Consider the following 23,515-nt stretch of genomic DNA (forward strand, 5'->3'; position numbering starts at 1 on the left):
ATGAAGTGATTGCTGGGCCTCTTGCTGAGATATTTGTATCATCGATAGTCACAGGTGAAGTGCCGGAAAACTGGAGGTTGGCTAACGTAATGCCAGTGTTTAAGAATGGTGGTAAGGACAAGCCATTGAACTATAGACCAGTGAGCCTGACGTCGGTGGTGGGCAAGTTGTTGGAGGGAATCCTGAAGGACAGGATGTACGTGTATTGGGAAAGGCAAGGACGGATTAGGGATAGTCAGCATGGCTTTGTGTGTGGGAAATCATGTCTCACAAACTTGATTGAGTTTTTTGAAGAAATAACAAAGAGGATTGATGAGGGCAGAGTGGTAGATGTGATCTATATGAACTTTAGTAAGGCATTCGACAAGGTTCCCCATGGGAGACTGGTTAGCAAGGTTAGATCTCATGGAATACAGGGAGAGCTAAGCCATTTGAATACAGAACTGGCTCAAAGGTAGAAGACAGAGGGTGGTGGTGGAGGGTTGTTTTTTTAGACATTAGGCCTGTGACCAGTCGAGTGCCACAAGGATCGGTGCTGGGTCCTCTACGTTTTGTCATTTACATAAATGATTTGGATGTATGTCCACTTTGGTGGAAATTAATTTATCAAGGTGGTGGATGTTCTGTCAATCAAGCAGGCTGTTTATCCTCCATTGTATAGTATCAAGCTTCTTGAGTGCTGATGGAGTATTCCATAAGACCATAAGACATAGGAGTGGAAGTAAGGCCATTCGGCCCATCGAGTCCACTCTGCCAATCAATCATGGCTGATGGGCATTTCAACTCCACTTACCCGCATTCTCCCCATATTCCATTACATTCCCGACTTGTGCTTCACCAATCATTGACAGGCTTTGGTTGGTCAGGTGGTGAATTACTCACTTTTGGATTTCTAGTCTTTGACATGGTTTTGTAGCCACAGCATTGATGTAATCCAGTTCAGTTTCTGGACAATGGTAACCCCCAAGGGATCAAGCTATTGGTAATCGCATTGAATGTCAAAAGGTGAGGGTGAGATTGTTTCTTTTTGGAGATTGTCATTGCCTGGAATTCATGTGGCATCAATTTTCCTACTTCTAGGCCAAAGCTGCCATTGTAACACCCAAACGTTGAGATCAGCTGTAAGTCTCTGAGACCTTTGATGGACACACTTAGTACCGTATTGGGTAGTGCTCTAAAGTACTGACTAAAGGTTGGACTATTCATTTACAACCATGATGAACACCATTAATTTGTTGGCACTGAACAAGTTCTGTCTGAGTGAGATGGATGTCTGGGATTTTTGTTGCCAAAATAGGATCACTTCTAGTGATTCTGATCGTCTTTGCATTAAAACAAAATAATCTTGTTCAAATCTCAGATTCTTTATTGGTGGGAGACCCTAATCACAGGCCAAGCATTTTCTAATACTTGAGATGACTTGTGACGGCTTCATATGGCATGTATATAGTCATTTAAAAAGGCAATGGATTCCTTTGTTACAGCCAGACACATGAAATGGAAAAGTGAAGAGGTAATGTTAACATCATACAGGACCTCACATTCCTAAGGAACTTGTATTCTGTACATTTCGTCATATCGAGTTCATGGAAACAATGAAAAATTAGTAACATCGATTCAATGGGATGTTACAAGTGAAAGGGTGCATTCAGTCACAAAGTAAGTTTACAAGGTTTAGTCATTTAGTAGGTAACATAATAGACTAGCATCAAGTGGTCCTCACTAATAACTTAGGGAAAATGTAGAAATAGGAGTCTGAGTCCATTAAGTGCCAAGGAAGTGATTGGATTGTCACGAAGCACTGATTCGCTCATCCTTCAGAGAAGAAGACCTGCTATCTCTGCCTATAATGTGGCTCTAGTCCCCACCCCAGTATGGTCAATTCTTAGCTGCTCCCTGAAATGTTCTAGTGAAGCATGCAGTTCGACCAAACCTCTCACCTTGACCATATAGACTGAAATAATTCAAAAAGGTCCAGCAGAAAAATAGAGGCCGGCATTAATTGCCAGGCTCACCAGTAGCACTCCTGTTCTGAGAATTAATTTGAAGAAAAAAATTAAGATATTAGGCAGTTCACGTGAGCAAAATTGCACTGGAAAGGCTAAATGGGAGTCAGTTCTGAAAGGTAGCAAAACTGCAGGACTGATCAGATTTTCTGCAACATCTACCCTGACTTACACGTTGGTCAGTGAGGAAGCTTTCACCCTATCCCTTGATTTTACAACCATATCCCTTCGTAACTAAATAAAACAAAGAACGGCAGATGCTGGAGTACTGAAACAAACAAAAGCAGGTTTGAACAATGGTCACTGGACTCGAAATACTGTTTTCTCTTCACAGATGCTGCCCGACCTACCAAGTTTCCCCAGTAATTTATGTTTTTGTTTTCCTCAGTAACTACCCCTGGATCAACACCATAAGACCATAGACAATAAGATATAGGAGCAGATCGAGTCAGTTCCACCATTCAAGCATGGCTGAAATGTTTCTTAACACCATGCTCCTGCCTTCTCCTCATTGACTCTGTCCAGGCTTCTCAGTATTCCAGAAATTTCCATGAAGTTTCCCCTCATCCTTCTAAACTCCATACAGTATAGACCTAGAGTCCTCAACCGCTCCTCATGTGACAAGACCTTCATCCACAGAATCATTCCTGTAAACCTCCTCTGGACCCTCTCAAAGGCCAGCACATCCTTCCTTAGATATGGGGCCCAAACCTGCTCACAGTATTCCAAATGAGGCCTGACCAGAGCCTTATACAGCCTCAGCCATGTATCTCTGCTCTTGTATTCTAGCCCTCTTGAAATCAATGCTAACACTGCATTCACCTTAATAACATGCCTAATGAACTCACATCTCAAAGAATCTCAAATTCAGACTCCTAAGTCCTTTTGTGCTTCAGATTTCCAAAACCTTTTCCCGTTTAGAAAATAGTCTTCACCTCTATTCTTCCTTACCAAAGTGCATAACCTCACACTTTCTCATATTGTATTCCATCTGCTGCATCTTTGCCCACTCTCCCAGCCCGTCCAAATCCTTCTGCAACTTCTGTGCTTCCTCAACACTACCTGCTCCTCCATCTATCTTTGTGTCATCTGCAAACTTAGCCAGTTTCTTAGTTCAGATCATTAATGTATAACACACAAAGTTGAGGTCCCAACACTTATCCAGGCAGAACTCCACAAGTCACAGACTACTATCCTGAAAGAGAACCCTTTATCCCTACTCACTGCCTTCTGCTAGTCAGCCAATCCTCCATATATGCCATTACATTGCCCCTAATACCATGGATTCATCTTATTTAGCAGCGCCCTGTGCAGTACCTTGTCAAAGGCTTTCTGGAATCCAAATAGATCATGTCCACTGGTTTGCCTTTGTTTAATTTGCTCATTACTTCCTCAAAGAATTCTAACAGATTGTCAGGCATGACCTCCCCTCAATGAACCATGCTGACTCAGCCCTATATTACCATGCACTTACAAGTACTCCGCAATCTCGTATTTAATAATGGACACTAAAATCTTATCAACAACTGAGGACATGCTAACTGGCCTGTATGTAGTTTCTTGGTTTCTGCTTCCCTCCCTTCTTAAACAGGGGTCAGCCATTTTCCAGCCACTAGGGGCCCTTTCTGACTTTAAATGATTCCTGGAAGATCACCACCAATGCCTCCACAACCTCCTCAGCTATCTCTGGGGTGTAGTCCATCTGGTCAGGGTGCTTTATCCAGACCTTTCAGCTTCCCCAGCACTTCCTCTTTAGTGACGACCACTACACTTACCTCTGCCCCTAACTTTCTTGAAGTTCTGGTATGCTGCTGGTGGTCGTGCACTGTGAAAACTGATGCAAAGTACCTGTACAGTTCCTCTGCTATTTCTTTGTTCCCCAATACCACTTCTCTAGCTTCATTTTTCAGCATTCCAATGTTTGCTTTTCCCTCTCTCTTATATATCTAAAAATCTTCTTTTATTTTGTTTGCTAGCTTATCCTCATATTTCATCTTCTCCCACCTTAGTACGTTTTTTGGTTATCCTCTGCTAGTTTTCAAAGACTTCCCAATCCTCTGGTTTCCCACTAATCTTCACCACATTGTATGTATTTTCTTTTGTTTTTGTGCTGTCCCTGACATCCCTTGTCAGCCACGGTTGCCTCATCCTCCCCTTAGTACATTTTTTCTTCCTTCGGATGATTGTCTGCTGTGTCCTCCAAACTACTCCCAGTAACCCCTGCCATTGCTGCTCAACCATCTTCCCTGCTAGACTCCCCCTCCAATTAACTCTGGCCAGCTCCTCCCTCATGTCGTTGTAGTTACCTTTACTCAGTTGTAACATGGTTACATTTGATTCCAGCTTCTCCCTCTTAAACTGCAGGGTGAATTGTTTCATATTAAAGTCACTGCCTCCAGCGGTTCCTTCACCTTGAGCTGCCTAATCAAGTCTGACTCATTACACACTATCAAATCCAGAATTGCCTGTTCCCTAGTGGGCTCTACCACAAAGTGCTCTACAAATGTCCTTCCACTAGCACTGACTTCAACATTCCTCTGACCCTGGTGTGCCATCAATCTCCGACCCTAATCGCACCATCTTTATTGGTGTCCTAATCTTTCATCAAAACCACCCTGCCCCTAACCACGCATCATTTCATTGTTTCTGATTCTCTGCCCCTCACATCTAACCCTGTTCCATGCATGCCACTTGTCTGATTTGGGACTTGGACAATGATGTGAACACCTGTCTGCTTAATGGCTTGCTCAGAATCCCAGAGTGTCCTACTTCACCATTGATCCTGGGAACGCGAAAGAAATGCCTCCAAATCGCCCTGACATTTAACGTTAAAGAGCAGGAAGAGTTTCCTACCAATCATTCAGAATAGAAACAATATATTCATTAAGTTGCATCACAATACTTTAATGATGAGTTGGCATGGCAACAGAGATGAAACAAATGCAGCATTCTGAATCTCACTTCCTCATTGAATATCCTGCCCCATGTACCCAAACATCTGTGGATCAAGGATTAGCTCTGTTCAGTCACCTGAAAAGCTATGGTAGAAACTTGTAACCCTGCATAGACATCATCCACAAATCGAAGAGCAGCCAGTCACAAGCACACGTGTCCAGCCTCAGGAATGAGCAAACTCTGTTTAACTGCTGTTGGAACAAATTTCAAGTTACAAACTGATGCCCTGCACAGTTTTCTGAAGCCCCCCCCTGAACACTTACTTTAAGGCAAGGGAATATTTGCTGTTTCCTGACTCGCTGTTTCGTACCAGGTAACTGGCCTCCTTGCAGGCCTGCAGACGAGACTCTGCTTCTATCCGGGTGATGGGGCCATGATACCACCTGCAGGGAAAGGGAAACACTCGTTCAAGCTATGTGAAGTCTCAAGGCTCATAGCAGTGGAGAAAATACATAGTATATCAAGAAGTGATGACTAGTTTACACTACTCTGGGGCCTTAAAGCTATGTTAATTGGAGGCAGAACCAAGGAAAGGAAAGGGATTGCACAGTTTGAAGTCAGAAAAGGAATGAGTTACAGTTGGGTATGGCACAACAATTTTATATTTCAGCACAGCGAGGATGAAGGAAAAAGGAAGAAAAATGTGTAGAATGAGTGCAGTTGTGGTCACTTACACTTGTTTTTCTAAGGGCATGCTTGGGTCCACCTTCTCTCCCATTTCGCTGCCCTCTGGGCTCTGTTGCCTCAGGACCTTCTGAGTCCAGCTCGGTTGCCGATGGTGGTGTTTGACGTTTTCTTCTTTGGGTGGAGATGACATCTCTGCAGAATCAAACTGGACTGAAAGGGGCAGACAGAAGGTTACAAAATCTATTAACGTATCCAGAAAGGGTCCTTATTTCCATATCTGCTTTAGTATACAAATGTGTCTTTGCAGAACAGTAGACCACATCCTTTTAGTTTTAGTTCATTTTTCATATGCTGATATCCTGATCTGAGAGGTGAAAGTGAGTACTGCAGATGCTGGAGATTAGAGCGGTGCAGGAAAAGCACAGCAGGTCAGGCAGCATCCAAGGAGCAGGAAAATCGACGTTTCAGGCAAACACCCTTCATCATGAATAAGGGCTGATGATGGGCTTATGCTTGAAATGTCGAATTTCCTGCTCCTTGGATGCTGCCTGACCTGCTGTGCTTTTCCAGCACCGCTCTAATCTTGGGTCCTGATCTGAGAGCCCTCTCGTGCTTCACCTGATTCTTTCAAATGTGAATTTTTACAGGTTACTTGACCTAGAGTCATGTTGCTAGATTTGATGCTCCCCTGCCAATTGAAGACAGGTTTGAAGGCAGGAGGCATATATCAAACCTAATAGATAATCTCCTTCCTGTCACCTATCCCGATCTGTCTGAAATTATGCAGCAGGTGGGAGAGATGGTGGGTAGCCCTTGGGTCTACTGAGTCCCTTAAGTGGACACTTGTACCCACGGCTAGAGAAACCCATTCCCTGAAGGAAGTACAACAGTTTGAGCTGTTTCGACTGGTGCCAGGCAATACTGGCGGAAGACTAAATATAAACAGAAAGAACTGTGGATGCTGTAAATCAGAAACAAACCAGAAATTGCTGGAAAGGCTCAGCAGGCCTGGCAGTATCTATAAAGAGAAATCAGAGTTAACATTTCAGGTCCAGTGACCCTTCCTCAGAACTGATGGTAGCTAGGAAAATGTCAGTCTGTATGCAGAAGATAGGATAGGTGGGGATAGAGCCCAAAGAGAGAGAAAATCAGTTGGATAATGATCTGGCTGGGGGAGTGAATAGCTATTAATGGAGATATTAATGGCTAACAATAGGCAGTGTGTACTGGCAGACTGTGTGATAACAAGGCCTGGTGTGTGGGGTTGGGGGCTAGGACATGGGAGAATTCAGGCCCTAAAATTATTGAACTCGATATTGAGTCCAGAGGGTTGCAGGCTGCCCAAGCGGAGAATGAGATGTTGTTCTTCCAGCCTTCGCTGAGCTTTGCTGGAACGTTGTGTTGGAAACACATTTACTTTCCACAAGTGCCCATTCAATTATTGATTTTCACAATCCCTGTAAAGTGGAAATGTCCAAGTCACTATCATTTCCTGCATAAAAAACATTCTTGCTCACAATCCTCCAGCAGCTTGTCTAAAACTTAAACCCATGGTGCCCAGTGCTTGTATGAACAGCAAATGGAAATAGATGTTCCTGGTTACCTTATGAAACCTGTCATTGTCCTGTAGACCTCCATCAAGTCAAATCTCTTCTCAATCTCTTTTGGTCTGAACAGAACAATCTCACTTTCTCTATTCCCACCTTGTTCTGTTTGGACTTGATAGGCCAAATAGCCTTCTTTTGTGCCATAATAGTTGTTTGGGCTGGACTTGCCAAGTTGCCTGTTGTCCCCCACCATCTAAAAGATCAAGGGAATCTATTCAAATTCCTGCCAACTGCCTTGCGGCACTTTTATAACCATATTGATAAATCTTCTCTGTACCCTCACAGCCTTTCCCAGAATGGGCTGACTGCACCTTTTCCAATTTCTTTTTGAAAGTATTGATTACAATTCTGCTTACATCATCCCTGTGGGCAGCAATTTGCCTGAATCAAAATCTGGTGAGGAAACACCAGCCCTTCCCATATACATGCTTACGTTTGGATATGACTGAGAGCTACATTAGCTGATCCTTTTGTTCTTCTGAACCTCTTGCACAAACAGAGCTGTTCTAACCACCAGAGCTTCCTGCCATACCTGCAAGTGCTTTCACAATCTGTTCCGTCTTCCACTCCCAGGGCTGCTCGTACTCTGCTGCGGGGCGTTCATCATTCTCCGGCAGGCAGCTGTCGATTGGCCTGTGGTTTCCCGTCTTCTCGAGGACAGAGTTCCCAACTAACTCCTGCTTTGACCCCATTTCCGTTGGTTCATAGGGACTGTCATACAACAGGGACTGCTTCCCGAGTGGGTCCTTTGATCCTCGCCTTCGGATTTCTGCATGGAGAAAGTAATCAGTTTGTACAGGAACTGAAAAACATGCTGGAGGGGAGGGGATCTGATCTGCTCAAGGATCAGATAAATTATTGCCAGTCTGGAAACTAATTGAACAACGCGTGTTCAATTAATGTCGGTTTCAAGGACCGTGAAAGGAAGAAAAAAAATAAAATGTTGCAAGAAACCTGTCACAAGCAATCTAAAACACTCAACACAATCAACATGAAAAGCAATTTTGTACTCAGTTAAAAATCACACAACACCAGGTTATAGTCCAACAGAGGTAAAAACAATGGCTGCAGATGCTGGAAACCAGATTCTGGATCAGTGGTGCTGGAAGAGCACAGCAATTCAGGCAGCATCCGACGAGCAGCAAAATCGACGTTTCAGGCAAAAGCCCTTCATCAGGACTGATCCAGAATATATTCCAACAGGTCTAATTGGAAGCACTAGCTTTCAGAGCGCTGCTCCTACAACAATCTGATGAAAGAGCAGTGCTCCAAAAGCTAGTGCTTCCAATTAAACCTGTTGGACTATAGCCTGGTGTTGTGTGATTTTTAACTTTGTACATCCCAGTCCAACACCAGCATCTCCAAATCAATTTTGTATTCTGCTTTGAATAGCACTCCCATTCCTCAGATGGTTATCAGAACCCTCAGCCCAGGTGGAAAGTACAGGTTTGCCATTTCAAGTGTGAACCTGCTTGGTTGTAATACCTGACCTAAATAGTTATTAGCACTACTACTAATTAGTTGCCACATAGGTGAAGGAAAGGGAGGGTGGTACAGTCAGTCCAACAAGTAGACATTGCCTTCAAGAAGAAAGACAATAAAGGGCATACGTTAATTCTGCTGACATCAAGATACAAGGGAGAGAGCAGGAAAATGACATTAAGCTTGTGTTATATGATCAGCCATGATGTACAATGATGGAGGAGGCTCAAAGAGCTGAATCATCTACTAGGTGAGGTCAGCAGAGATGCCAGTGGCCAGTGCAAGGACACCAGCGACCGGCAGCTGGAGTGGGAACACTGGCAACCAGCAGCCTGGAGCAGGGACACCGGTGACCAGTGGCTGGAGTGGGGATGCCGGCGACCAGCAGCCTGGAGCAGGGACACCGGTGACCAGTGGCTGTGAGCAGGGACTTAAGAGACCAGTGGCTGGAGTGGGGACACTGGTGAACAGTGTCTCAGAGTGCAGACACCAACAACCAGTGGCCTAATGCGGGGAAACCAGTGACCAGTGGCCCGGAACAGGGACGCTGGTGTCCAGCGGCCTGAAGCAGGGACGTCAGAGACCAGCGGCCCAGTGCGGGGACACCGGGAATCAGTGCCATGGAGCAGGGATATCAGTGACCAGCGGCACAGAGCAGGGACACCGGTTACCAGCAGCCTGGTGTGGGGGTAACCTGCAACCAGTGTCTTAGAGCAGGATATCGGTGACCAGCAGCCCAGAGCTGGGATACCGGTGACCAGTGGCCCAGAGCAGGGACGCCAGTGACCAGCGGCACAGAGCAGGGACACCAGTGACCAGCGGCCCTGAGCAGGGACACCAGTGACCAGCGGCACAGAGCTGGGACACCGGTGACCAGCGGCACAGAGCTGGGACACTGGTGACCAGCGGCCCAGAGCTGGGACACCGGTGACCAGCAGCACAGAGCAGGGACACTGGCAGCCAGCGGCCCAGACCATGGACAATGGTGACCAGCGGCCCAGAGCTGGGACACTGGTGACCAGCGGACAGAGCAGGGACACCAGCAACCAGTGGCTGGAGTGGGGTCACCAGCGACCAGTGGCGGGAGTGGGGACACCAGTGACCAGTGCCTCGGAGTGGGGACACCAGTGACCAGTGCCTTGGAGTGGGGACACCAGTGACCAGCAGCTGGAGTGGGGACACCGGTAACCAGTGCTTTGGAGTGGGGACACCAGTGACCAGTGCCTTGGAGTGGGGACACCAGTGACCAGCGGCTGGAGTGGGGACACCGGTGACCAGTGCCTCGGAGTGGGGACACCGGTGACCAGTGTCTCGGAGTGGGGACACCGGTGACCAGTGTCTCGGAGTGGGGACACCGGTGACCAGTGTCTCGGAGTGGGGACATCGGTGACCAGTGTCTCGGAGTGGGGACACCGGTGACCAGTGTCTCGGAGTGGGGACACCGGTGCCTCGGAGTGGGGACACCAGTGCCTCGGAGTGGGGACACCGGTGACCAGTGTCTCGGAATGGGGACACCGGTAACCAGTATCTCGGAGTGGGGACACCGGTGACCAGTGTCTCGGAGTGGGGACACCGGTGACCAGTGCCTCGGAATGGGGACACCGGTGACCAGCGGCTGGAGTGGGGACACCGGTGACCAGCCGCTGGAGTGGGGACACCGGTGACCAGTACCTCAGAGTGGGGACACCGGTGACCAGCGGCTGGAGTGGGGACACCGGTGACCACCGGCTGGAGTGGGGACACCGGTGACCAGCGGCTGGAGTGGGGACACCAGTGACCAGGAACTGGAGTGGGGACACCAGTGACCAGTGCCTCAGAGTAGGGACACCAGTGACCAGCGGCTGGAGTGGAGACACTAGGGACCAGTGCCTCGGAATGGGGACACCAGTGACCAGCGGCTGGAGTGGGGACACCAGTGACCAGGAACTGGAGTGGGGACACCAGTGACCAATGCCTCAGAGTGGGGACACCAGTGACCAGCGGCTGGAGTGGGGACACCAGTGACCATATCCTCAGAGTGGGGACACCTGTGACCAGTGGCTGGAGTGGGGACACCAGTGACCAGTGCCTCAGAGTGGGGACACCAGTGACCAGTGCCTCAGAGTGGGGACACCAGTGACCAGCGGCTGGAGTGGGGACACCAGTGACCAGCAGCCCAGAGCAGGGACAATGGTGACCAACGCCCAGAGCAGGGACAATGATGACCAGCGGCCCAGTGCAGAATGTGTTAGCGGCCAGTGGTCAGACCACATGGAAGCCCACTGCATCAGGCTACTATGGCTAGCCCTTGGAGAGAGACTGTGATGTTTGTCTTTGTAATTTTGTTTCTTGTTCTTCTTTCCTATGGTTATACTGTGTATAGCTGTAATGTAACTGTCCTATGGTTATACTGTGTATAGCTGTAATGTAACTGTGCTCTTCCAGCACCACTGATCCAGAATATAGTCCAACAGGTCAGCAGAGATGCCAGTGGCCAGTGCAAGGACACCAGCAACCGGCAGCTGGAGTGGGAACACTGGCAACCAGCAGCCTGGAGCAGGGACACCGGTGACCAGTGGCTGGAGTGGGGATGCTGGCGACCAGCAGCCTGGAGCAGGGACACCGGTGACCAGTGGCTGGAGTGGGGATGCCGGCGACCAGCAGCCTGGAGCAGAGGCACCAGTGACCGGTTGCCCTGAGCAGGGACTTAAGAGACCAGTGGCTGGAGTGGGGACACTGGTGAACAGTGTCTCAGAGTGCAGACACCAACAACCAGTGGCCTAATGCGGGGAAACCAGTGACCAGTGGCCCGGAACAGGGACGCTGGTGTCCAGCGGCCTGAAGCAGGGACGTCAGAGACCAGCGGCCCAGTGCGGGGACACCGGGAATCAGTGCCATGGAGCAGGGAACGCAGTGACCAGTTGCACTGAGCAGGGACACATGTGACCAGTGGCCCAGAGCAGGGATATCAGTGACCAGCGGTCCAGAGCAGAGACACCGGTTACCAGCAGCCTGGTGTGGGGGTAACCAGCGACCAGTGTCTTAGAGCAGGATACCGGTGACCAGCAGCCCAGAGCTGGGATACCGGTGACCAGCGGCCCAGAGCTGGGACAATGGTGACCAGCGGCCCAGAGCAGGGACACTGGTGACCAGCAGCCCAGAGCTGGGACACCGGTGACCAGCGGCAAAGAGCAGGGACACCGGTGACCAGCGGCCCAGAGCTGGGACACTGGTGACCAGCGGCACAGAGCAGGGACACTGGTGACCAGCGGCACAGAGCAGGGACACTGGTGACCAGCGGCCCAGAGCTGGGATACCGGTGACCAGCGGCACAGAGCAGGGACACTGGTGACCAGCGGCCCAGAGCAGGGACACTGGTGACCAGCGGCCCAGAGCTCGGACACCGGTGACCAGCGGCCCAGAGCTGGGACACTGGCAGCCAGCGGCCCAGAGCAGAGACACCAGCGACCAGTGGCTGGAGTGGTGACACCGGTGACCAGTGCCTCGGAATGGAGACACCGGTGACCAGTGCCTCGGAATGGAGACACCGGTGACCAGTGTCTCGGAGTGGGGACACCAGTGACCAGTGCCTTGGAGTGGGGACACCAGTGACCAGTGCCTCGGAGTGGGGACACCAGTGACCAGTGCCTCGGAGTGGGGACACCAGTGACCAGCGGCTAGAGTGGGGACACCAGTGACCAGTGCCTCGGAGTGGGGACACCGGTGCCCAGCAGCTGGAGTGGGGACACCACTGACCAGCGGCTGGAGTGGGGTCACCAGTGACCAGTGCCTCAGAGTGGGGACACCAGTGACCAGTGCCTCAGAGTGGTGACACCAGTGACCAGCGGCTGGAGTGGGGACATCAGTGACCAGTGCCTCGGAGTGGTGACACCAGTGACCAGTGCCTCGTAATGGGGACACCAGTGACCAGCGGCTGGAGTGGGGACACCAGTGACCAATGCCTCAGAGTGGGGACACCAGTGACCAGCGGCTGGAGTGGGGACACCAGTGACCAGTACCTCGGAGTGGGGACACCAGTGACCAGCGGCTGGAATGGGGACACTAGTGACCAGTGCCTTGGAGTGGTGACACCAGTGACCAGCGGCTGGAGTGGGGACACCAGTGACCAGCGGCTGGAGTGGGGACACCAGTGACCAGTGCCTCGGAATGGGGACACTAGTGACCAGTGCCTCGGAATGGGGACACCAGTGACCAGAGGCTGGAGTGGGGACACCAGTGACCAGCGGCTGGAGTGACACCAGTGACCAGTGCCTCAGAGTGGGGACACCAGTGACCAGCGGCTGGAGTGTGGACACAAGTGACCAGTGCCTCGGAATGGAGACATCAGTGACCAGCGGCTGGAGTGGGGACACTAGTGACCAGTGCCTCGGAATGGAGACACCAGTGACCAGCGGCTGGAGTGGGGACACCAGTGCCCAGTGCCTCAGAGTGGGGACACCAGTGACCAGCGGCTGGAGTGGGGACACCAGTGACCAGTGCCTCAGAGTGGGGACACCAGTGACCAGCAGCCCAGAGCAGGGACACCAGTGACCAGTGCCTCAGAGTGGGGACACTAGTGACCAGCGGCTGGAGTGGGGACACCAGTGACCAGTGCCTCAGAGTGGGGACACCAGTGACCAGCGGCTGGAGTGGGACTGTGATGTTTGTCTTTGTAATTTTATTTCTTGTTCTTCTATCCTATGGTTATACTGTGTATAGCCGTAATGTAACTGTCCTATGGTTATACTGTGTATAGCTGTAATGTAACTGTCCTATGGTTATACTGTGTATAGCCATAATGTAACTGTCCTATGGTTATACTATGTTTAGCTGTGATGTAACTGTCCTATGGTTATACTGTGTTTAGCCGTGATGTAACTGTCCTATGGTTATACTGTGTATAGCTGTAGTGTAACTGTCCTATGGTTATTCTGTGTATAGCTGTAATGTAATTTCTCTATGCTGTAACGAAGGACTATACCTAGGTACCTTTGTATGTAAGAAGGCACTGTAACTGGTGACTTATAAACAGTGACAATAAAGCTAATTCAATTCAAGAGACACAGGTATGGTGCAGGAAAATGACATTAAGCTTGTGTAATGTGACCAGTAACGATCTACAAACATCTAATGGCTTACTCTTGTTTCTAGGTTCTTATCTGCTCTACACACCAAGAAGCTGAATTCCTGATTTCAAGAAAAAGGCTTTCCATAGCCAGAATAAAATAATAGGTTTATTTTGCTATGATTTGGAGGTGCCGGTATTGGACTGGGATGTAGAAAGTTATAAATCACACAACACCAGGTTATAGTCCAATAGATTTATTTGGAAGCACTAGCTGGTGGACTATAAACTGATGTTGTGTGATTTTTAACTTTATTTTGCTAAGCAGTGCAAGAACCTACCAAAACCCAATTCAGTTATGTTTGCAATCTGTTACACCAATGGTTTTTAGGCGAAAGTGAGGACTGCAGATTAGAATCAAGATTAGAGTGGTGCTGGAAATGCACAGCAGGTCAGGCAGCATCCGAGGAGCATGAAAATCGACGTTTTGGGCAGGAGCCCTTCATCAAAGTCTTAGAGAGAATTGTAAGGGATAGGATTTATGAACATCTGGATAGGAATAATGTGATCAAGGATAGTCAGCATGGTTTTGTGACTAAGGAGGTAGACGAGGGTAAAGCGGTAGATGTGGTGTATATGGATTTTAGTAAGGCGTTTGATAAGGTTCCCCATGGTAGGCTACTGCAAAAAATACGGAGGTCTGCCATTGAGGGTGAGTTGGGCGTTTGGATTAGGAATTGGCTGGCTGGAAGAAGACAGAGGGTAGGAGTTGATGGTAAAGGTTCATCTTGGAGTGCAGTTACTAGCGGTGTTCCACAAGGATCTGTTTTGGGACCATTGCTGTTTGTCATTTTTATAAATGACCTGGAGGAGGGGCTAGAAGGTTGGGTGAGCAAGTTTGCGGAAGATACGAAAGTCGGAGGAGCTGTTCACAGTGAGGAAGGATGTGGCAGGTTACAGCAGGATATAGAGAAGCTGCAGAGCTGGGCAGAAAGGTGGCAAATGGAATTCAATGTAGCTAAGTGTGAGGTGATTCACTTTGGGAAGAATAACAAAAAGATGGGGTACTGGGCTAATGGTCGGATACTTGGTAGTGTGGATGAGCAGAGGGATCTTGGTGTCCATGTACACAGATCTCTGAAAGTTGCCACCCAGGTAAATAGTGCGGTGAGGAAGGCATATGGCGTACTGGCTTTTATTGGTAGAGGAATTGAGTTCCGGAGTCCTGAGGTCATGATGCAGTTGTATAAAACTCTGGTCCGCCCGCATCTGGAATATTGTGTCCAGTTTTGGTCGCCATACTATAGGAAGTTCATGGAATGCCCTGCCAGTAGCAGTCGTGGACTCTCCCTCTTTATGGGCATTTAAACGGGCATTAGATAGGCATAAGGAGGATAGTGGGCTAGTGTAGGTTAGGTGGGCTTGGATCGGCGCAACATCGAGGGCCAAAGGGCCTGTACTGCGCTGTATTTTTCTATGTTCTCTATTCTATCAGGAATGCATGATGAATGGCTCCTGCCTGAAACGTCAATTTTCCTGCTCTTCGGATGATGCCTGACCTGCTGTGCATTTCCAGCACCACTCTAATGATGCCAATGGTTTCTGCCCGCCCATACTCTGGGGGCCTGCAGTGTCTGCAACCCCAAGCAGCTGTCAGGCAACCTGAAGGAGTTTCAGACAGCAGGTCAGAAGGCAAGGTTATCGCTGGTCCTTTCCAATATAATTTTACCACACATAAGTAGTGCACAATTTTCAAAAGATGTTGTTTCAGTCAGATCAATGGAGTAGCAACTGAAATCATGTCTCAGGATCTGTACAAACATCTCACATCTGACACTGCAGCACACAGCAGAAAATAGAAACAGACAGCAAGACCCTCATAGAGTCATAGAGATGTACAGCATGGAAACAGAGCCTTATCTTGGGTGGAAGCTCTCCACAAGATCTGTTGTGCATCTGAATAACTCTATTTTGCTTTGTCTATTTTTTTCCCTTCCTCTCCCGAAAGTATTGACTTCTTTTCAAATATGGCTGTCTGAATACTGAACACCTCTTCTAACCCCTCCCCTGACATGGAGAGGACTGAGGCTCATCACAGCTCAGCCAATCCTCTCCAATACACACACACACACACACACACAGAGCAAGATCCCAAAAGCAGCAATAAGATGGCTGAATGTTTTTCATGGTCCTGAAATGAGGAATGTTGGCCACTGGGTGAAAAGCACCACACTCCCTGCAATTGCTGTCACCAACACCACCACCCCCCCTCCACCCATCCATCCACTCTCTCCACAACCCAACATACTCCTCTTCCTGAAGAGGCATTTGGCATCTCAGAATATTGTCTCATTAAATGGACACCACCTCTAACAAACAGCAACCACGCTCTGTACAACACTGCAACAGAAGGTGAGTCCACATAGTCATGTCCAGTAGTGATGTCCAAACTTATACCCTTCTATTCACAGGCAAGCTGAATGAACATAGATTAGTGGAAGATCCATGTGTTTTTTTAATCTGTATGGAAAGCAGTGTTTGGCAGGAAAATGGTTAATCCTATGTTCTCGGAAACCTGTCTCCTGTCCAGAAGATTTCCAAATGTGGATGTGTTGTATTGTTTCCAGGGTGCAGTTTCCTCAGCATGTTTCCTCCCTCTCTCTCCCACTTCCTCTCTGGGCTACACATGCCACATTCATACTGAGGAAAGGAAGTCTTCGCTTGCAGCAGTGGGATTGTTGCTGTTAGCCCGGCGTCGCCCTTGCTCTGGCGACACTGGGCTCACATGCTCAGGAAGTCGTGCTGTGACGAAATAATCCTGCAGCCACCAAACAAGCCACAGTGCATCACTGCACAATTATCAACAAGCACTGGTTTAGGACCACAGGCAGGTGGCTGATAGTTGAGGAACAAAAGTTGCCATCTCTAAGCCCTTTCGAGCAAAAAGGTCATGAGTCCACTTCCTGCTCCATGCTGAGTTATCTGATTCCAGCAGGAAAAACACAAGGAATGCTACAATGGAACTCAATGCCTATGGATTACAGAAAGAGAAAGTCACAAAGTGTTCCTGCTCATGATACCCGTCCAATAATGTCTGCTGGCAAGGGGTTGTATATGGATGTCAGGTGAAAACAGAATTGCATGAAACTTGGATTTTTCTTCTCTGCTTCCTCATAACTCAGTTCCAGAGTTGTTGTTAAAAATATCTAAACAAGATGTGCAGAAGTACATTCAATTTGCAAAGTTCCCTGTTTTCCCTGCTGCCTCTCTTTAGATGTTTCTGGGCTAAGTGCTTTCTGTTTACTGTGGCTCAGATGTTAGTATTCTTGCTTCTGAGTCAGAACATTGTCAGTTCAAGCATCACTCCAGAGCCTTGGAAAGAAAGTGTAGGCTGATACCGCAGTACCACATTGCACAGCGTAAAGTGCTGTCTTTTAGGAGAGATTTTACATCTTTTCAAAAGAGGTTAAAGAGTCAGTGGTAACTTTGAAGGAGAGCAGGGAAGTTCACTTTGGTGTCCAGATCAATACTCTCCTCAACCAACATCACCTGTTAATGTTGATTATCTAGTCATTATTGCTGTTTCCGAACAGATAATTCTTCAATGAAATATGACATTAGTTTCAGGTTATTTTTTCCTTATCTTTGGCCTAGAACATAGAAAAGTACAGCACAGAATAGGCCCTTTGGCCCACGATGTTGTGCCGAGATTTAATCCTAATGTAAAATATAGTAACTTAACCTACGCACCCCTCAACTCACTGCTATCCATGTGCATATCCAGCAGTCACTTAAATGTCCCCAAAGACTTCACTTCCACCACCTCAACTGGCAACGCATTCCATGCATTCTCTGCATAAAGAACCTACCTCTGATGTCTCCTTTATACCTTCCTCCTAATATCTTCAAACTATGACTTCTTGTACCAGTCAATCCTGCCCTGGGGAAAAGTCTCTGGCTATTGACTCTATCTATTCCCCTCATTATTTTGTATACCTCGATCAGGTCTCCTCTCTTCCTCCTTATATTCAGCATTTGAGTTCGATCTTCCAAAATGCATCATTTTGTATTTATCCAGGTTGAACTCCATCTGCCATTTCTCAGCCCAGCTCTGAATCCTGTCTATGTCACGCTGCAGCCTGCAGTAGCCCTCTGTACTATCGACGACACCTCCAACCTTTCTGTCATCTGCAAATTTACTAACCCACCCCTCAACCTCCTCATCCAAATCATTTATAAAAACTACAAAGAGCAGAGGCCCAAGAACAGAGCCCAGCGGGACCCCACTCAACACTGACCTCCAGGCAGAATACAACCATTCTCTGCTTTCTGTCAGCCAGCCAATTCTGAATCCAGATAGCCAAATCTCCCTATATCCCATACTTCCTGTAGTCCTGCCAGTCTTGTTTCAAAATATCTAAACTCAATAATACACATATACATTGCAAAGAACAATGAAGACATGAAAGCTTTCAGTGATCACAAATCCTTCATCTGTTCTCTTCAATATCTATGATCCCAGTAACGAGAGGATGTAGGTGGATTTTAAATGGTTCAGAAATAATAAATACTGTGTTGGAAGTTCCCATTGTCAATTACGCTGGAATCAAGAACCATGCACCAGAAAAATTATAGCAGTAGGGTGTGAGGGTGAGAAGGAGCTGGAGAGTTATAATTTTGACTTTGTGCAATAGTGCATTGTGGGCCACAGCCCATTCCACACCTTTCCTGCTTTTAATTTCCATTGTAATAATTTTCAAAAGCAAAGGATAATCTGGGCATGTAATGACATGACTCTAAAGGGCTATCTTAGCATCTCTTTAACTGCACAGCAATGAAATCACATCCCCAGGCATTACTTGGTGGAACACACTCCTGCAATATTCACAATTATTAGACATTTTTCATTCCTACAGGATGCAGCAACAGGAACCTTGCCTGACTTTTCTCCCCATTCCAGGTTTAGGGTAAAATGAGATCCCTGACTGCCACTCTGAGACTTTCTGTTCATCTGAAGTGACATGATCTCCACATTCAGCCAGACCCACAACCCATCTACAATCATTCACATCCCAATGTAGAAATAAATCACACTTTAGCCATACAAAATACTAGTTAGAGCACAAGCAGACTTCACCAGATGCATTTTCCCTGGAGGAAAGACAATGTAAATTAATTTAAATTTAATTGATCAGCTATAAGGCAGGATTTAATACTCCCTGCATTTTAGAAGGTTGAGGAGTAATTTGATTCAAACTTAAGATATTAAGGGAACAGATAAGTTAAATAGAGAGAAACTATCTGTCCAAGTTTAGGAATGGAGGACTTTCTTGAAGTCCAGGCAAAAAAACAGAATCGGTTTTCAGTAATATAATTAGGATACACTTATCAGACAAAAAGAATGGCACAAGTTTACAACTCTCTTTCACAAACAGCAATTGATGCTCGATCAATTACTAATTTTAAAATCTGAAATTGATAGATTTCTAACAGCCAAAGCTACAGAGGAATAAAAGGCAGAAGTTAGTACACTGGGTTATGTCACAGATCAGCCATGACCTCTTATAAAAATGGCAGAACAGCCCTGGGGGATCAAATAACCTACATCTGTTCCTACACTCCTACGTTTACAAATTGTGTTTCTAGCTCAGTTTGTACAACACGATCAATATTAAGGGATCTTTGCACTGCTGGATGAAATGTTAACAAGGGTTAATAGGGGTTAACCATCTCCATCTGCCCTCTCAGGAGGATGTAAAAGATCTTACATACACTGTCTCAAAGAATAGGAGAGGACTATTGCTGGTGTCCTGAGTCAATTTTTGTTCCTTAACAAATTTGAACTTGTATGTTAGTGAAAGGGGTCGTAGAAATGCAAATCTTCCTTTTTCTGCTGCTAGTTTTATACATTATGCAGCAGATGATGGTTTGCATGGGGTTAACATATTTAAAGGTAAATCTTAGAATTACTGTTCCATAAATATCAGTGATCAGGAACTCGGCACAAACAACAGGCAAAAATTACATTAATAAAAAGAACAAAATCTTTTATTCTGGTCTTCCGCTGCCTGCCTGGTGACTTCCTGACATTCTATGCAGCTGGAGAATTATTAACTCTTTCCAGGACAGACACTGAGCCCTCCTTCCCTCATGTTTGAATCTCTGGCTAATTTTCTTTCTTTCCCATCTGAGGGCACTGAATCTCAACGGGGTTGCAGTCCACAGGCTATAGCAGTCCCACCTCCCTTAACTGGTAACCTTCTTTGTGTCTGAGCGTGAGCAGCAAATGTTGGTTTGACTGGTCTCAGCAAAAATCTTATTCTAGGCTCTACCGAAATCCACAAACCCATAATTGAGCGGCACAGTGGTTAGCACTGTTGCCTCACAGCACCAGGGATCCAGGTTCGATCCCAGCCTCGGGCGACTGTCTGTGTGGAGTTTTCACATTCTCCCCGTGTCTGCATGGGTTTCCTCTGGTGCTCCGGTTTCCTCCCACAATCCAAAGATGTGCAGGTCAGGTGAATTGGCCGTGCTAAATTGCCCATGTTGTTCAGGGATATTAGTCAGGGGGAAATGAATCTGGGTGGGTTACTCTTCAGAGGGTCTGTGTGGACTTGTTGGGCCGAAGAACCTGTTTCCACACTGTAGGGAAACAAACCTAATCTAGACGCACACTGTTCAGCCGGAAAACAACTTGTATTTATATAGAGTCTTTAAAATAAAATGTCCCATTTAAGTTCCACACTGAGCCACAGACGGCAATATTAAGATGGGTGACCAAATGCTTGACAGAAATAGGTCTTAAGGACCCCATCTTAAAGGGGGAGAAATGGATAGATTTAGGGAGGAAATACTTGTAGGGCCCAAGAAGCGTTAACGTAATCCTCCTTCCAAGTGATGGAGCAATGGAAATCAGAAATGTATAAGAGGTCACAAAAACAGAGATCTTGGAGGGTTGCATGGCTGAAGAAGACCATAAACATAGGAACTGAAGCTATGGAAGGATTGTTTAAAAAGAATACAAGAGGCATATCAGAATCACTAGCTGGAATCCTCCCTGACATTCATGTCCTAGTCCAGGAGACTAGACATCTTACTGCTGTCAGTAAGATATGGCTAGTGAAAATAATAGTAAATATAAATAAAAGCAGTAAAAATCATTTCACAGTCAAACAGTTCCAGAAACATGTAATCATATGTGGTTACTGATGCTCCTCATTTACACAGAATTTGGATAAATGTTTGAAAAGGTAAAGGGATCAGAGAGCTTCACTAAAATAGACAGATTTTACCAGAAAGTGGCAAATGTGAGGACTTTTGATTGAAAATTTATCCCAAAAATAAAGTGCACAATTTAAATCACAGTAACATATCTCTCTAAAATATCCTGAAGTACCTCAAACACAATGGGCCAAATGTCATTCTTGTGATTCTACATGGTATACTTTGATCTCAGAAAGTTCCTAGTCATATCAATTGGGCTTTCTGGTCACCAGAAATGCATTAACGTGAATGCCCCCTATCAAGGTTACAAACTCTGTGTTACACAGTATACATCTCCTCATATTACAACTCACCCTCATTCTTGAGATACATAACAATTCCGTAAGTATACAGAAGCATTGTGATCATGTCACTGCTTGAGGAAACCACAGGCCTGGACCAACAAGTTGGAGACTTGAGTTCAAATCCAATGACAGCAGTTGGAGAATATAAATTCAATTCATTAAATAACTCTAGAATAAAAAGCTAATCTCTGCAATGGAGGCCATGAAACCAGCTGATTGTTGTAAAAGAAAACCAGTTCATTTGTGTTCTTGGGAAGGAAATCTACCATGTTTTCCTTGTCTGGCTTACATGTGACACTAGAATCACAACAACGTGGCTGAATCTTAAGTAACCTTAAATGATCTTAAATATGGTTGAGCAAGTCTCTCAGTTGAATCAAAGAAGGCGACATCTCAATGTCTTTCCGAATGCAAATACAGAGGAGCAATAAACCGTAGGCCTTGCCAAAAATGCCTACATTCCATGAATGAATTAAAAAAAGAGGTCAGAATAAAAACAGTATCGGATGCCTCTCTCTTTAGGCTTCCAAAACAATTAATAAGCAATTATTGTACCAGCGTTGTTGCAAGGCTCCTGAAGTTGTAGTTAAAAAGCACTGCAAATATTAATGTTGTTGAATTTGGATTTAGTATTATTAAACTGTTAGGAACATGACAGATTGAGACAGTCTCAATCTTCAATGGATTACAGATGAGACTGTTTGGATGAGCAATGAACACAGCCCCTCTTTGGCAATGAAAGCTACAAAAGGAATAATCCAATCAGAAATGGGAGGCAACTTCTACTGCAGATTTAAGGAAAAAAGTTGGAAATTTGAAAGTACCATACAACATTGTTCAGATCAGAAACAACTCAAACTCTTTCACATGCAATGAGGCACTTTGAAATGTAGAAAACAGTTATGTGCACTATTGGAAAAGAGCAGAGAATTGGGAATAGTTGTGTGTCTCTTTCAAAGGATAGTCATAGGCATGTCATAGGTTGGGGCTATTCTTCCTGGAGACAAGAAAACTAAGAGAAGATCAGATCATCTTTCAAAATCATGAACAAGGTTGATTAAGTAGATGGGGGGAAACTGCTCCCATTAGTGAATGGATCAAGAACTGGAGGGCACCAATTTAAAAAGTGATTTGCAAAATGAGCAAATGTGTTATCAGGAAAAACCTTTTCACACAGCGAGTATTTAGGGTATGGAATGCACTGCATTGAAGTGTGGTGGAAACAGCTTAAATTGAGGCATTTAAGAGTGTAATTGATGATTATTTGGAGAGAAATAACATGCAAATGTAATGGGAAAAAAGCAGGACATTGGTACTAAGTAATGTTGCTGATTTGAAGAGCTGGTGCAGACATGTATGGGCCAAATAGCCTCCTTCTGCACCTATTGGGATTTGATTGTCACACAATGCGCCAAATGGCCTTCCTCTGCTCTGTAACATTCTATGACTATATAAACTAATACAGCAGCTATTTCCTATGCTGCAAAGTCACAGAAGCAATGATATTATCAGTTAATTTGTTTTTTGGTCAAGGGAGGTATTTTGCTAGGATACCAGAATGCCCTGTTGGTCTTCATATGGAGTAATGGGATTGCTGATTATCACACAACTGCACCAGCAGAATAGGCAGAAAGATCCTTGGGTTAATATTTTATCCAAAGATCAACATCTGAAAAAGCAAAACATCCCGTTGGTACTGCAATAGAATGATAGACTGGATTACAACCTCTTAAATCCTGGACTGGGATTCAAAGCGGCTAGGCGAAAGTGAGTACTGCAGATGCTGGAGATTAGAGTTGAGAATGCGGGGCTGGAGAAGCACAGCAAGTCAGCCAGCATTCGAGGAGCAGGAAAACTGACGTTTTGGGCAAAAGCCCTTCATTAGGAAACTGCAGGAAATTCCTGATGAAGGGCTTTTGCCTGAAACGCTTGATCTGTGTGCTTTTCCAGCATCACACTCTCGACTGGGATTCAAAGCTACAATCTTCTGACATGGGGTGAAAATTCCATCAGTAGAGACAAGTTAAAAAACACAAAGGTATCCTGGTGAGAAGTCGGGATTTATTTTGAAAAAATGAGGAAAAAAATTGATATACTGATCAAGACATTGCTATTCAAATCAGCTGATCCAAAGCTGCCTCCAGCAAGCAGTAAACACCTGAACAAAGTGGATGAGAAACAGAACTAAGTGTATAAGAATCCTTCATATTTTGAGAATGTGGAAAC

At 46.3% G+C, this 23,515-nt stretch overlaps 1 protein-coding gene across 1 annotated transcript in view; it reads right to left on the reverse strand.

The window, feature by feature from the left end:
* LOC122544717 (SH2 domain-containing adapter protein E-like) overlaps positions 1-23,515 on the reverse strand; it is a 34,064-nt gene that overhangs the window by 2,417 nt on the left and 8,132 nt on the right. The window contains exons 3-5 of the mRNA XM_043684006.1: positions 7,728-7,964; positions 5,636-5,798; positions 5,225-5,344 (exon numbers count right to left, since the gene is read on the reverse strand). Coding sequence (XP_043539941.1) covers positions 5,225-5,344; positions 5,636-5,798; positions 7,728-7,964 — 520 coding nt within the window. The remainder of the gene's footprint in view (positions 1-5,224; positions 5,345-5,635; positions 5,799-7,727; positions 7,965-23,515) is intronic.

Source organism: Chiloscyllium plagiosum, chromosome 51 (assembly GCF_004010195.1).
Source record: "Chiloscyllium plagiosum isolate BGI_BamShark_2017 chromosome 51, ASM401019v2, whole genome shotgun sequence".
In the NCBI taxonomy this organism is placed as follows: Eukaryota; Metazoa; Chordata; class Chondrichthyes; order Orectolobiformes; family Hemiscylliidae; genus Chiloscyllium; species Chiloscyllium plagiosum.